Genomic DNA, 15,000 nt, shown 5'->3' with positions numbered 1-15,000 from the left:
GTCTGACGGGTGTCCAACCACATGAGGGTAAGTAATTAATGACACAATTTACATTTTTGGGTGAACTAACCCTTTAATAACCAATCACAGATCACCCACAGGGTCATCATTTCTCTTTATGATTTATTAAACATTTAAAACTCTTATTTTATCCTCGTTGTATTTGGGAAATATCATTGCAGAGAGAAAAAAGAGTCTTACTCTTTAATCTTAATCTTTAAAAAAAGATGTTTTATGACTTTTGATTGAAGATGATTTGATTTATAGGTTTATATAGATTTATTTTCTATAACTAGAGCGATGATGACACTCAAAACATGATGTTTTATTTTGTAATAATCACGAATTTGTCCAGTTTTGACACGTAAAAACTTTACAACAAAAAAAAAGAAGACGCAAAAATTAAATGTCTATTTAGTTTGTACAGGATTTTATCTCATTCAAATTAAATTAATGACAAATTAATAAATAAAAAAAATCTAAATTAAATACTTAGAACTGAAAGATATACATAGATGCTGTATATATGTATATGCCATTAAAATTATTATATTATATTATATTATATTATATTATATTATATATATATATAAAAATATATTTAATACATAAATATATATATAAATATATTTAATACATAAATATATATATAAATATTTTTTGTTAAATAAATACAAATATATATAGCCATTAAAATATTTATATTGAGCACCAAATATAAATAAATGTATTTTATATGTAAAAAAAAATATATATATATATATATATATATAAAAATACAATACAAATTATATATATATATATAAATAAATTATGATATTTAAAAATGTAATATATATATTTAAATACACACACATGTATATATTTAAGAAATATTTGCATGTGTATATATACTTTATATATATTTATATAATTTATATTATATATAAATATTTTGTACATAACTATAAAAAAATTATTAAATGTATACATGCATGTGTGTGTATTTAAATATAGATAATAATTATACACAGTACACATCTATTATGTAAACATGAACTTTTATTTTGGATGTATATATATATATATATATAAAATATTGGCCATAAATTATATATATATAAATATACACCATAGAAAATTACATATATCGTTTTTTTCAAGTCTATTGATAGAGTTACGGTGTGTATATAGCATTAAAATATTTACATTGAGCACTATATATATATATATATATATATATATATATTAATATATTTATACGTAAAAAATAAAATAAAAATTATATTTATATATATATGTATATATATATATATATATATATATATATACACACATACATACACACACACATATAATGCTAAATATAAATATTTTAATGGCTCTATATATATATATAAATATTTATATTGAGCACTAATATATATATATATATATATATATATATATATATATATATATATATATATATATATATATGTGTGTATATATATATAAAATATTAATATATTTTATACATAAATATATATATATATAAATAATATATATATATTAATATATTTTATACTTAAATTTGTTTTAATACAATAAAAAAAATATATATAAATAAATAAAATACAATATCTTTTTATGGCATACAAATTATATATAAAAATGTAATATATATTTAAATACATACACATATGTATATATTTTAGAATATTTGCATATATATAACACAAACTTTTATCTTGGATGTGATTAATATAAGCACTAATATATATATATATAACATTGGCCATAAATAAAACATATGCCACAGAAAGTCAGTCTATTGCTGGAGTTGAGGTGTGTCACCTGAGTCTGGAAGGATCCGCAGGTCTCCGTCTCTGTAGTCCTGCATCAGCTGGTACATGTAGAGCATTGGGTCTTTCTCATAGGTGATGAAGAACCAGCCGGGCATGCTGGGAGCTCTGGACAGCACCAGACCCCTCCACTCGTCCCTGGAGCCGGCGTCCGTCTGGAACAGATGCACCACGGGCCGCCCCAGCAGCCGGTCCGCCAGCCGGCTGTCACTGACCCGGATCGAGGCGATCGGGCCCGGCAGAACCTCCAGATCCTGGACCCGCGGGTCACTGAAGATCTCCAGGCCGTAGACGCAGTCCACCCCGTCGTACTTGATGAGGTAGAGCGAGGAGCTGACCGGCACCTGGACCAGAACCGTCCCCATCCACCAGGACAGCGGGCCGCACACGTCTTCCTTCCAGCGGTGCTGGATCCTGCAGCCCACAATGCTCTCCGGCTGACCCGCGGAGTGTGTGTGTGTGTCCCTGTGGACGACAGACACCGTTTGACCTGAGCAGGTTCAATCAAACTAGTGTTAGACCGATATATCGGCCGATATTTGCGCTTTTTACGTGTATCGGCCGATATAAGGCTGGTGCGTTCGCCGATATTTTTTCCCCTGCATTATTTCCAGACAGGCGTCCACAGGGCAGCTCTCACCAGTGTTGGGGTAACGCATTACAAGTAACTTGAGTTACGTAATAATATTACTTTTTCCAAGTAACTAGTAAAGTAACATTACTTTTCAAATTTACAACAAAATATCTGAGTTACTTTTTCAAAAAAGTAACGCAAGTTACTATTTCACATTAATTTGACTGACAGCTCTCCTGCCCCCATGTTGAGAAAAATAAGTGCAGAGGCGTGTGTGTGTGTGTGTGTGTGTGTGTGTGTGTAAACATGATGGTTATTGTAGTTCTAGACTAAATGTGAGCATTTATTTATCTCACTTAAACAATAAAGATTCTGTTTCTGACCTCTCCTTGAACTGTCACCTTATCGTGGTGGAGAGGTTTGAGTACCCGAATGATCCTGGGAGCTATGTTGTCTGGGGCTATATGCCCCTGGTAGGTTCTCCCAAGGCAATCAGGTCCTTGGTGACGGGCCAGTCCAAGAACAGTTCACAAACCCTTATGACCACAATCAGACCAAGGACCGTGACGTCGCCCGGCATGGCGCAGCCGGGGCCCCACCCTGGAGCCAGGCCCGGGGTTGGGGCTCGTATGCGAGCGCCTGGTGGCCGGGCCTCCCCCCATGGGGTCCGGCCGGGCTCAGCCCGAAGGAGTGACGTGGGGCCGCCCTCCTGTGGGCTCACCACCTGCAGGAGGGAGCGTAAGGGGCCGGTGCTTTGTGAATCGGGCAGCAGTCGAGGGCGAGGCCCCCGACGACCCGATCTCTGGACACGGAATCTGGCTTTAGGGACGTGGAATGTCACCTCGTTGGCGGGGAAGGAGCCTGAGCTTGTGCGGGAGGTCGAGAGGTACCGACTAGAGATAGTCGGGCTCACCTCAACGCACAGCTTGGGCTCTGGAACCACACTTCTCGAGAGAGGCTGGACTCTCTACCACTCTGGAGTTGCCCATGGTGAGAGGCGGAGGGCTGGAGTGGGTTTGCTTATAGCCCCCCAGCTCATCCGCCATGTGTTGGAGTTCACCCCGGTGAACGAGAGGCTCGCTTCCCTGCGCCTTCGGGTCGGGGATAGATCTCTCACTGTCGTTTGTGCCTACAGGCCGAATGGCAGTGTGGAGTACCCGGCCCTCTTGGAGTCTCTGGGAGGGGTACTGGAGAGTGCTCCGACTGGAGACTCCGTCGTTCTACTGGGGGACTTCAACGCCCACGTGGGCAGTGACAGTGACACCTGGAGGGGCGTGATTGGGAGGAACGGCCCCCCTGATCTGAACCCGAGCGGTGTTCTGTTATTGGATTTCTGTGCTAGCCACGGTTTGTCCATAACGAACACCATGTTCAAGCATAAGGGTGTACATCAGTGCACGTGGCACCAGGACACCCTAGGTCGGAGGTCGATGATCGACTTTGTGGTCGTGTCATCAGACCTTCGGCCATATGTCTTGGACACTCGGGTGAAGAGAGGGGCGGAGCTCTCACCTGGTGGTGAGTTGGATCCGATGGCGGTGGAGGAAGCTGGATAGACCCGGTAGACCCAAACGTACTGTGAGGGTCTGTTGGGAACGTTTGGCCGAGCCCCCTGTCAGAGAGATCTTCAACTCCCACCTCCGGCAGAACTTCAACCGGATCCCGAGGGAGGCTGGAGATATTGAGTCCGAGTGGACCATGTTCTCCACCTCCATTGTCGCTGCGGCCGCTCGGAGCTGTGGCCGTAAGGTCTCCGGTGCCTGTCGAGGCGGCAATCCCCGAACCCGGTGGTGGACACCGGAAGTAAGGGATGCCGTCAAGCTGAAGAAGGAGTCCTATCGGGCCTGGATGGCTTGTGGGACTGCGGAGGCAGCTGACCGGTACCGGCAGGCCAAGCGGACTGCAGCCCGGGTAGTCGTGGAGGCAAAAAAATCGGGCCAGGGAGGAGTTTGGTGATGCCATGGAGAAAGACTATCGGTCGACCTCGAAAAGATTCTGGCAAACCGTTCGACGCCTCAGGAGGGGGAAGCAGTGCCCTACCAACACTGTTTACAGTGGCGATGGGCACCTGTTGACCTCAACTGGGGATATCGTCGGGCGGTGGAAGGAATACTTCAAGGATCTCCTCAATCCCACCGACATGTCTTCCGTTGAGGAAGCAGAGGCTGGGGGCTCAGAGGAGGACTCGTCCATCACCCGGGCTGAAGTCATCGAGGTGGTTAAAAAGCTCCTCAGTGGCTCCGGGGTTGGATGAGATCCGCCCTGAGTACCTCAAGTCTCTGGATGTTGTGGGGCTGTTCTTGGCTGACACGCCTCTGCAACATCGCGTGGCGATCGGGGACAGTACCTCTGGATTGGCAGACCGGGGTGGTGGTCCCTCTTTTCAAGAAGGGGGACCGGAGAGTGTGTTCCAACTATAGGGATCACACTTCTCAGCCTCCCCGGGAAAGTCTATGCCAGGGTACTGGAGAGGAGAATTCGGCCGATAGTTGAACCTCGGATTCAGGAGGAACAGTCTGGTTTTTGTCCCGGAACACTGGACCAGCTCTATACCCTCTACAGGGTGCTGGAGGGTTCATGGGAGTTTGCCCAACCAGTCCACATGTGTTTTGTGGATTTGGAGAAGGCATTCGACTGTGTCCCTCGTGGCATCCTGTGGAGGGTGCTCTGGGAGTATGGCCCCTGCTTAGGGCTGTTCGGTCCCTGTACGACCAGAGCAGGAGCTTGGTCTGCATTGCCGGCAGTAAGTCAGACTTGTTCCCGGTGCATGTTGGACTCCGGCAGGGCTGCCCTTTGTCACCGGTTCTGTTCATAATTTTTATGGACAGAATTTCTAGGCGCAGCCAAGGGCCGGAGAGTGTCCGGTTTGGGAACCACACGATTTTGTCACTGCTTTTTGCAGATGATGTTGTGGTGTTGGCCTCCTCAGACCAGGACCTTCAGCACTGGGACGGTTTGCGGCCGAGTGTGAAGCGGCTGGGATGAGAATCAGCACCTCCAAGTCCGAGGCCATGGTTCTCAGTCGGAAAAGGGTGGCTTGCCCGCTTCAGGTGGGTGGAGAGTTCCTGCCTCAAGTGGAGGAGTTCAGGTATGGATGGTAAGATGATGGATGGATGGATGGAGATTCTGTTCTCCTCAAAATGAATAAAATCAGTCAAATGCAAAATCAGAGTACTATGCAAACCTTCAATAATTAAATGCTAAATACAACAACTATTTTTATGCATAATCTACCTTTATATTTAATTGACCAATGTCTTGCTGCTGACCTTTGATGATGAAAATTACATTTTTTTTTTTTATTGGTAAAACTTTTTTCTCCTGCATCCTATTCTACCATTATCCAGAGCTGCGCCCTCTAGTGTTCATGAGGGAATCTGCATTTTTACCTCATTTTTACCTCAGGCTTATTATTTAAATTTTGGTATGAAGAGGTCTTTACCGTTGTACAAAAATATAACTTTTTTGTTATAAACAAAAACAAGCCCAGCCCAGGTGAGAAAAAGTAACGCAAAAGTAACGTAACGCATTACTTTTCTTAAAAAGTAACTAAGTAACTCAATTAGTTACTTTTTACGGGAGTAACGCAATATTGTAATGCATTACTTTTCAAAGTAACTTTCCCCAACACTGACTCTCACCGTCTTCAAACTCTCTCGCTCTCCCTCGCGCATATTAATCAAAATCAATTGAGAATTGACGCGATGGTAAAAGGTGGAAAGACTGAAGCTTCACGTGGAGCATTGGGAGATTTTTTCCTGAATTACCGCTGGTGTTGCTCTACAAGAGATTAAGTTCAGTGCACATCGACTCTAAAAAATGCTGGGTTAAAAAATAACCCAAGTTGGGTTGAAAATGGACTAACCCATCAATTGGGTTGTTTTAATCCAGTGATTGGGTTGTTTTAAGCAAACATTTAACCCAACCACTGGGTCAAAACAACTCAATTGCTGGGTTAGTCCATATTCAACCCAACTTGGGTTATTTTTAACCCAGCATTTTTTAGAGTGTAACCATTAAATGACTAGGTTGTAAATAGTTGTTAAATGAAGTGTAGTACAGTCAGTGTGCACTTTATTATGCTGCTTGCTTGTTGATACTGTGTGCAATAGTGTAATTATTTTATTTATGCTTAAATATTTATTTTAAGAATTTATTTTCACCACTGAACTCTTTTTTTTCTTGTTCTACCTCACCTGTTTTTACTATTTGTTAAATATAGTTTTTTTTAGTTCAATAAATGTTCCTTTTTTAAATTGTACATTTTAATTTTTTATAATCATGATCATTGTGTCATTTTTATGATGTAAATTGAGGGAGCAAAAGCAGTATCGGCTCCAAATATCGGCTCAAGAGAATCTGCAGCCCGTATCGGCATCGGCTAAAGGCCTGTACACACCGGGACGAATATCGCGCGCGCTTATCGCCAGCGTTTTTCGTGCCGTTTTTCGGCGCGTCTTGAGTGTTCACACCCAGCTCCAGGCACGTGAACAAAAGCGCCGATCTCATTGGTCGGACAGTTTTTTACGCGCCGCGTCAAAATAAAAAAACGAACCCGAGGCATTTTTTTTTAAAAATGACGCTTTTACGCCTGGCGTTTTGCGCGTCGGTGTGAACACTCACATTGGCGCCCATTGTTTAGTCCTGAGGCGTTAAACGTCGGCGATAAACGCGTGCGAAAATCGTCCCGGTGGGAACAGGCCTTAAGGCTGAGGAAAAAAAATCAGTATCGGCACTAAAAAAAAATCCATATGGGTCGCTCCCTAAATCAAACACCAGAGGTGGACAGGAACTAAGGGCGTTTTCACACCTACCAGGGTTCCCACTCTTTCATGAACACCAGATTCAAGGACTTTTTAAAGCACCTTTTATTTTAAATCAAGCACAATAAATACAATAAAGGTGGGTGTGTTATTGCCAATATATCAAATACCTACTGTACCTGTGTCTATTGTTACATACAAATTTATACATTGTTATATCTAGGTTCCAATGTAATAGAATATAACTGAAAACATTGTCTATATTTGTGTTTTACATTTTGAAGTAAACTTGAGGAAATTCTAAGGAGATTACGTCAGGCTGTGTAAGTGTTTGAGACATTAAGTCTTTTGTCTTTATGCACTTCCTGACTATTTACCATGACAAGTTTAGAGCAATACTGCATGAGTGATTGGATTAGCATCTATGCATTTGAATGGCACTGTTATGCTGATTGAATTACGGCTGATGAGACAGGAATGTTTGGGGTGTGTCTCTATTTTCCTATGTCTCCTCCCCTGCTGTATAATCCCTCCCCCTGAAATGTAGATAAAATACAATGTTCAACTGGCTTTAGTCAGACTTGGAACCTCAGCGGAAAGACAGCACGTTTTTTTCTCAATAAAGAATCCTGCTGAAAAACCTATTTTTCACACCTACCAGGGTTCCCACTCTTTCTTGAACACCAGATTCAAGGACTTTCAAGGACTTTTTAACCCCTTAACTGTCACTTGCCCATTCTAAATTTACTTCACTATATTACTATTAAATCCTAATCTAGTCATGACAAACTAAAAATCATTGGAAAGGTCTAAGACTCAAGAATACATATTTGTTGACGATTTTGCAGAAAATATATATTTTGGAAGAGTAATGGATTAATATATGACAAGAGTGACAAGAGTGTGCATCAAAACATCTGTATCATTACAGGAGTTTTCAGCTTTGTAACAAAAAGTCAACAACCACACTTTTAATCATTCAAACTTTGATTTGATGCTAAAAGTTCATAACATAAACATTGATTCTAGTATTTAGCCAAAAATATTCAGAAAATAATATTATATATAGAGAATATCTGCCAGATCAAGTAACTAGGACCTTTAGGAATCACAAATATGGTGTGTCTAACCCCTAGTGGATTTTTGGAGGTTATGCAGCTAAAAGTCTTACAGAAAAGAGTTTTTGACCTAAAATTTTTAACACAACTTGGTTAGAATTGTGGCTTTGACTTTCTGTCTTTTTTTAGGCTTAAACCTATATTAATTTATATATGTTTTAATAAAATAAATAATATGTATTTTATTAAATTTTTTATAACAATAAACTTAAATTTCAATAACTTTTATATAATTTAATTCTATAATTTTTTCCACTTCAGCAATAATCTGCCAATTGTCTTCTTTTAAAAGAGACCAACCATAAGTCTTTAGTCCAAAGGGTTCATGAATTATAACCATTTAAGTTTGGGTAGTGCATTTTCACGTAAATGCTCAAAAAGGGGGAGACAGTTAAATTAAAGCAGCTTTTATTTTAAATAAAGCACAATAAATATGATAAAGGTGGGTGTGTTATTGCCAATATATCAAACACCTACTGTACCTGTGTCTATCATTAATGCAGTAACGCTAAGGCATAAACTGACAACTACAATACAATTTCCAATGAGGAAAAATTTCCAATTTTACAAAATCCAAAGAGGAAAGAGGCTGATGTACAAGAGCAAGCGAGTTCTAACGAGAGATCGCTCTTATTCCTGCTTTTAACATTTATTTCACACTAGTTTTAGTTTTCTTTTTTATAAATCATTACTTAATTAAAACATCAAAATATAGAAATAATATTGTATACATGAATTTTCCAATTAAATGAAAAGATTTCAGATGTTTACATGCTTTTCTTCTTTTTATTTTATGACACGTCATTGGTGTTTGTCTAAAACAGGAGGTCATTCAGCCGGGGATTTTTACACGAGTGGTGAGAGAAAAACACTGACATTCTGGATTCAGACGGCAATAAAATCTCAGACTAGCCTCTGTAAATGATGAAAACACCTTACGACCCCAAGAGAAACAATTACCACCGGAATAGGACAGTAGATGGCGCTTATGAAACAGCAGAAATATTCCTTCCTCCAGTAATGCTGTTTTGTTCTGGCTTTGGCTGCGCATGAAGGCTAATGTTTGTAATAGCACACGCTACTCTAACAAAATTAAGTTAAGTAAATTAAGTAATTCAAGCACTTTCAAGGGCCTATGTTTGTTTTCAAGTACTTTCCAGGCCTTGAATCCATGTGTCTGACATTCAAGAACTTTCAAGAAGCGTGGGAGCCCTGACCTGCCTTGTGTGGTCCAGATTTTCGGACTTTTCAGTTTGGTCCGAATCAAAATGGCCGGTGTGAAACCTCCCCTGACCCGACGCCGCATGCGCGAGAATATGAGCAGATCCGGCGTTCGGACACATGACCCAGAAGAGATTTGTCTACAAGCAGAGGAAGACGCGCGTATCTCAGCTGTTGAATTCTACACTGATCGTGCTTTAGGTCTCGGCGTAGTTCTCAAAATGGGGCTAAAGTGAGCATTTAATGGATTCCCGAACGCCGGATCTGCTCATATTCTCGCGCATGCGTCGTGGAGACACACACGGAAGACAAGAAGATGTTGAATAAAGTCGTTATTTTGATTTTTTTTTGCGCACAAAAACTATTGTCGTCGCTTCGTAAAATTATTGTAGAGTCACTGTGGTGAGATGGACTTTGTAACGGCGTTTTTAGTGCCTTTTATGGGTCTTGTGAGTGTAAATGTACTGAATGCCAATGGAGGCCTATCTGAAGACTTTCTCAGCATCAGATTTACACTAAAATATCTTCATTTGTGTCTGAAGATGAACGGAGATCTGACGGTGTCCAACCACATGAGGGTGAGGAATTAATGACAGAATTTACATTTTTGGGTGAACTAACCCTTTAAAATTCATAAGAGCAGACGTGGATAAGTCTGAAAAAGTGCGAGGACATGAAAGTGCACACAGAAAGCTGCCTCTCAGACGCCAGACCACAAGAACTGAAGTTTAGTTCTACTAATTCTACTAAAATCTTATTATAGTAAATTAAAACAAGACTAAAACTAAAACAATTCAGATTCCTAAAATGTTATAGTCAAAAGACTGACTAAAACTAAATCACAATTTGCTGTCAAAATGAACACTGGTATGAAATATGATTGGTCAAATTATTTTTATAGATTTATCCGCCGAGTTGCGATAGCCTTAGCCGCGTTTCCACCGCAGGAACTTTGGGGGGGAACTCGGGTGTGTTTCGACCGCAGGAACCAGGGTATAAATGAAGTTCCGGGTAAATATTTCCCCCTCCAAACGGCCCTGCTTGCGAGGTGGTACTTTTGAAAAGTTCGCGAACTTTCGGGGGTGGGACTTGGGCGCTGAACATGCTGATTGGTTGAGCTCTCGCAGCATTTTTTTTTCCACCGCCATATTTACAAGTCTTTTGCGAGGTGGGTTTCGTGGGTTTTGCGTTCAGTAAATATTTTCTTTGCAACTATGGAGTTCAACAAAAAATTCGACCGATGGACCGACGACGAGGCTCAGGCTTTATTGAGCATATAAGCGGAGGAGGACATCCAGCGGGAACTGGAAACTGTGAACCGCAATGAAAAGGTATACCTGAAGATATCGACTCGGTTCCAGTCACACTGGAAAACAGTGCAGAGAGAAGTTGAAGAAATTAAGACAAGATTACAAGAAATTAAAGGATCATAACAACCGGAGCGGTTCCGACCGGCGTATTGCTGGGACAGACCGTCCTTTTCTGGCGCAGCGGTAACGAAAGACTCGGCTAGTGCGTTGTTGGAAACCATCCCGGAATCCGAGTGGGTTGAAGGTAAATATCTCATCTTGGTATCATCTATTAAACTCGTTGCAATGTTTAAACACGTTGCAGTAACTTTTTTCAACGTGCTTTTCCAGACGTAACGAGTGGCCCTGATGAAGAATCGCAGGCAACGGAGACCAGCGTGTTTTCCCCCGCGGTCACCAGTACGTTAACCCCGTGTCTCCTGCCGAAACACACACACACGCAGAGGTATAAAGCTGACAAAAAATGTGTATATATTTAAAAACTGATGTGTAATCCTTAATGGTTTTGAGTAGTTTTGTTGTTTTTAATTGTAAACTTAAATTGCCCATGATAAAAATGGCACACTGGGCATTGTTCAAGCTGGGCAAACAATTGTTCATTATTTGTAGTGAAAACACTTTAAAGGTCCCGTTTTTCGTGTTTTTTTGAAGCTTTGATTGTGTTTACAGTGTGCAATATAACATGTGTTCATGTTTCGCGTGTTAAAAAACACAGTATTTTTCACACAATGTACTGATCTGTATTCCGCTGTTTTCACTGTCCTCAAAACGGCTTGACAGATTTCCCTGTTCTATGAAGTCCCTCCTTCAGAAACACGTAACGAGTTCTGATTGGGCCAGCGGTTCCCGTGTTGTGATTCGACAGCAGCTTAGGGCACGCAGAGCGCACGTTACCGGAAAGGTCACGCCTCTCACCATAACGGGGATGCATGCGCTCAATGATCTCTAAGTACAGCGTCCCTGGGAAAGCCAAACAAAGGTGACTTGACTCCGGGATGAAAATAACAGCGTCTCGACGACATGGCGACAAACACACTATACGAACGCAACCGAACGCAACACTTCCTATTCTCCACGCGGGAGCAACAAGACCACGCCCCCTTTTTCGCGTGTTCTTGTGGGCGGAGGTTAGTCGACAAACTGCTCTACTGACGTAATTAAAGCAGGAAATACCAGGATGTAGTCCCAACCAGCCGTTCGCTGTAGGCTTTGAAAGGGAACTTCTGTTAAATAAAATATCTCGCTTGGCATTGAACTTTGAGCTTTATAATTTTACAGGTATTATAAATGCTCTAACAGCAACATTACACACTAACTAAAGTTTGAAAAATGGGATCACAAAGAACAGGACCTTTAAATAATTAATTGATGGTTTCTATTGTTTCATGGTTGCCTTGTGTATTAATTTCCATGTGTTTCAGTGCAATTTTTCTACTTAGAGAAAAGGAAAAGGGACTGACTTTTCTTGATGCACTGAGGGACATGGAGGATGCTAACCGGGCCGTCCTGCAGCATGGACAAGAACAGCGAGACCAATATATATATATATATATATATATATAATATATGCAGCTGTTACTGGAGAGCCAGGCCGAGGAGAGATGAGGAGGCAAGAGTTGGCATTCCACCAGTCAGAAGCGGAAGAAAGCAGAGGGACTTTCAGACCGGGTTTCTGTCTGTTCTTGGACAGTTTGTCCAGTTGTTCAAGAAGTAGCCACAATGACCAGCCGCTTGAATGAAGCATTTGCTCTACCACATTTGTACTTTATATATTGTACGTGTTGGCACAGCTCTTGGACAGGTTACTGAAAAATACACTTTTTTTATATTGTTGTTTTCACATTTTATATTTTCATTTTATTGTTCTAGTAATTTATTTGTCTTTGCACACTTATTTTAATTTTGTAAGAACTAATCTGTCTAAAATAAAGTCAAATGTGTAAAATGTCACTGTGTCTTTAATTTCCGCATTCTAACTATATAACCACTTTCTAATTGTAGTGTAGGAAGCAAATAAAAGGGCTGCTGCTCGCAAGTCTTTCTGAATATGCACATAAACATATCTAGAAAACCCAAATATTATATTTTTAAATGTATAACTATGTGAATGTAGTATAATAACTTATAACCACAACTTAAGTGAAGCCATACGTGTGGTCCTGCTTCATTTCAAATGTGAGGAAGAAGTTTCTAAAATTATGCATTTAATGAAGCATATTGTAATACTAGTCATGTGATTTTTTTTTTTTTGTGAATGTTAAGAGATGTTATTGTGATAAATAAATACTTGCAGTCTAGTACCTAATCTTTCAACCGCTTAATTCAGTCTATTGTTTTCATTCAATTAACTTTTCACACATCTGTCATGACTGAAACCTCATTATCCTTTTATAGAAAATCTTTTGTTTTGGAATTGAGCTATTATAACACATTCAGATTTTGGATTGCCCATCATCCCATTTTGCATTAAAATGGTCAAACCAGGTGAAAGTGCACGTTTAAATAAGCAGTGTTGGTAATGTGTGTACATAATCAGCAAAAGCAGCGCTGCTTGCATCTCCTCCACTTGTTATTGTTGCAGACAGTATCGCGCAAAAGTGATTCATGTCCGTCGGTGACTGGGAGAAGCACTGAGGGACATGGAGGATGCTAACCGGGCCGTCCTGCAGCATGGACAAGAACAGCGAGACCAATATATATATATATATATATATATATATAATATATGCAGCTGTTACTGGAGAGCCAGGCTGTTACTGTTACTACGTAGCTGTTGCGCGTAGCTGTTACTACGCGCGCATTCCCACGTCACCGGGCTAAATTCACTTCTGTCAAACACAACACACTTCCTGAGCAACACTGACCTGTGCGCGCTCTTCTTCTTCACTACACACTGACCCGCAGAGTCTCTTCTGTACGGACACTCCATCTGCTCCAATCAAATCACTCGCTGATCATCTGCTCCAATCAAATCACTCGCTGATCATCTGCTCCAATCAAATCACTCGCTGATCATCTGCTCCAATCGAATCACTCGCCAACGGTCGTCCTGCTGGAAGACATCAGACACACTTTACTGTTAATGTTATGCAATGCATATGTTACAGCATTTATTAATCTTTGCTAACGATAATTAATAAAAATACAGCTGTTTATTGATAGTTCATGTCCGCATTAAGACCAACTAGAAAAGTTTAGAGAAAAATATGTTAAACAATCAATTCAATAATAATAAATAATATTAATTTGATTTATATATTTAAAAAATAATAATAATAACAAAAATATATATTAAAAAAATACATTAAATAATAATAATAATAAATTAATTTAATTAAAAAAAAAATTTATTTCAATAAAATGTACTTGATTTAAATAAATAAATATTTGAAAACAAATAATAATAAAAAATGATTTAATTAGTTAAATTGTATTAAAATAAATAAATAATCTAACAGAACTACAGCGAGCCGGGGAATAATATAACGTAATAGAAACTAAATATTTTCATACATATTTATGTTATAAATACATTTTAACAGATTATTATTAAAATAACTAAAATGCAATAATAATTAATTAATAAATAATTAAATAAATTAAAATAACAAGAAAATGTATTCAAAGAAAAAACAATATACTTTTTAAATAAATAATATATAAATATCATTTAAATAATAATACATTAATTTGAATAAAATGAAAATTTTATTTAAATAAAAATGTACTTGATTTAAATTAAAAAATACATATATATTATTAAAATAACTAAAACATAATACTAATAATAATTCATTAATAAATCAATCAATTAAAATGATAAAATGTATTTAAATAAAAACAAAATAATTTAAATAATAAATTAATTTGAATAAAATTAAAAATGTATTTAAATAAAAATGTACTTGATTTAAATAAATAAATATTTGAAAACAAATAATAATAAAAAATTATTTAATTAGTTAAATTGTTTTAAAATAAATAAATAATCTAACAGTACTACAGCGAGCCGGGGAATAATATAACGTAATAGAAACTAAATATTTTCATACATATTTATGTTTTTTTCACAGAATAAATTGTGTCTTTATACATTTGATGTTAGATTAGATCCATTAAATCAGGGAAGATTAGAGAAACACGTAAAAAATATAATAAATAATACATTAATAAGATTAAAATACTAAGAAA

General features: G+C 38.6%; 2 protein-coding genes across 4 annotated transcripts in view; one reads left to right on the top strand and one right to left on the bottom strand.

The window, feature by feature from the left end:
- Window positions 1-15,000, top strand: part of mfsd14bb (major facilitator superfamily domain containing 14Bb) — a 669,309-nt gene that overhangs the window by 622,654 nt on the left and 31,655 nt on the right. The gene's annotated exons all lie outside the window — the stretch shown is intronic.
- The window catches only part of spinb (spindlin b), a 19,247-nt gene that overhangs the window by 2,603 nt on the left and 1,644 nt on the right, over window positions 1-15,000 (bottom strand). For 2 of the 3 annotated variants that reach the window (XM_079827551.1, XM_079827550.1), the window contains exons 2-3: window positions 13,674-13,861; window positions 1,816-2,288 (exon numbers count right to left, since the gene is read on the bottom strand). In XM_079827551.1, coding sequence (XP_079683677.1) covers window positions 1,816-2,288; window positions 13,674-13,738 — 538 coding nt within the window. In that variant the 5' untranslated portion in view covers window positions 13,739-13,861. Of the gene's footprint in view, window positions 1-1,815; window positions 2,289-13,673; window positions 13,933-15,000 lie in introns of all 3 variants that reach the window. The other variant, XM_079827552.1, reaches the window with a different exon arrangement.

This window comes from Gobio gobio (genome assembly GCF_949357685.1).
Source record: "Gobio gobio genome assembly, chromosome: 10".
Classification (NCBI taxonomy): Eukaryota; Metazoa; Chordata; class Actinopteri; order Cypriniformes; family Gobionidae; genus Gobio; species Gobio gobio.
This window is presented reverse-complemented; position numbering and strand designations above follow the sequence as displayed.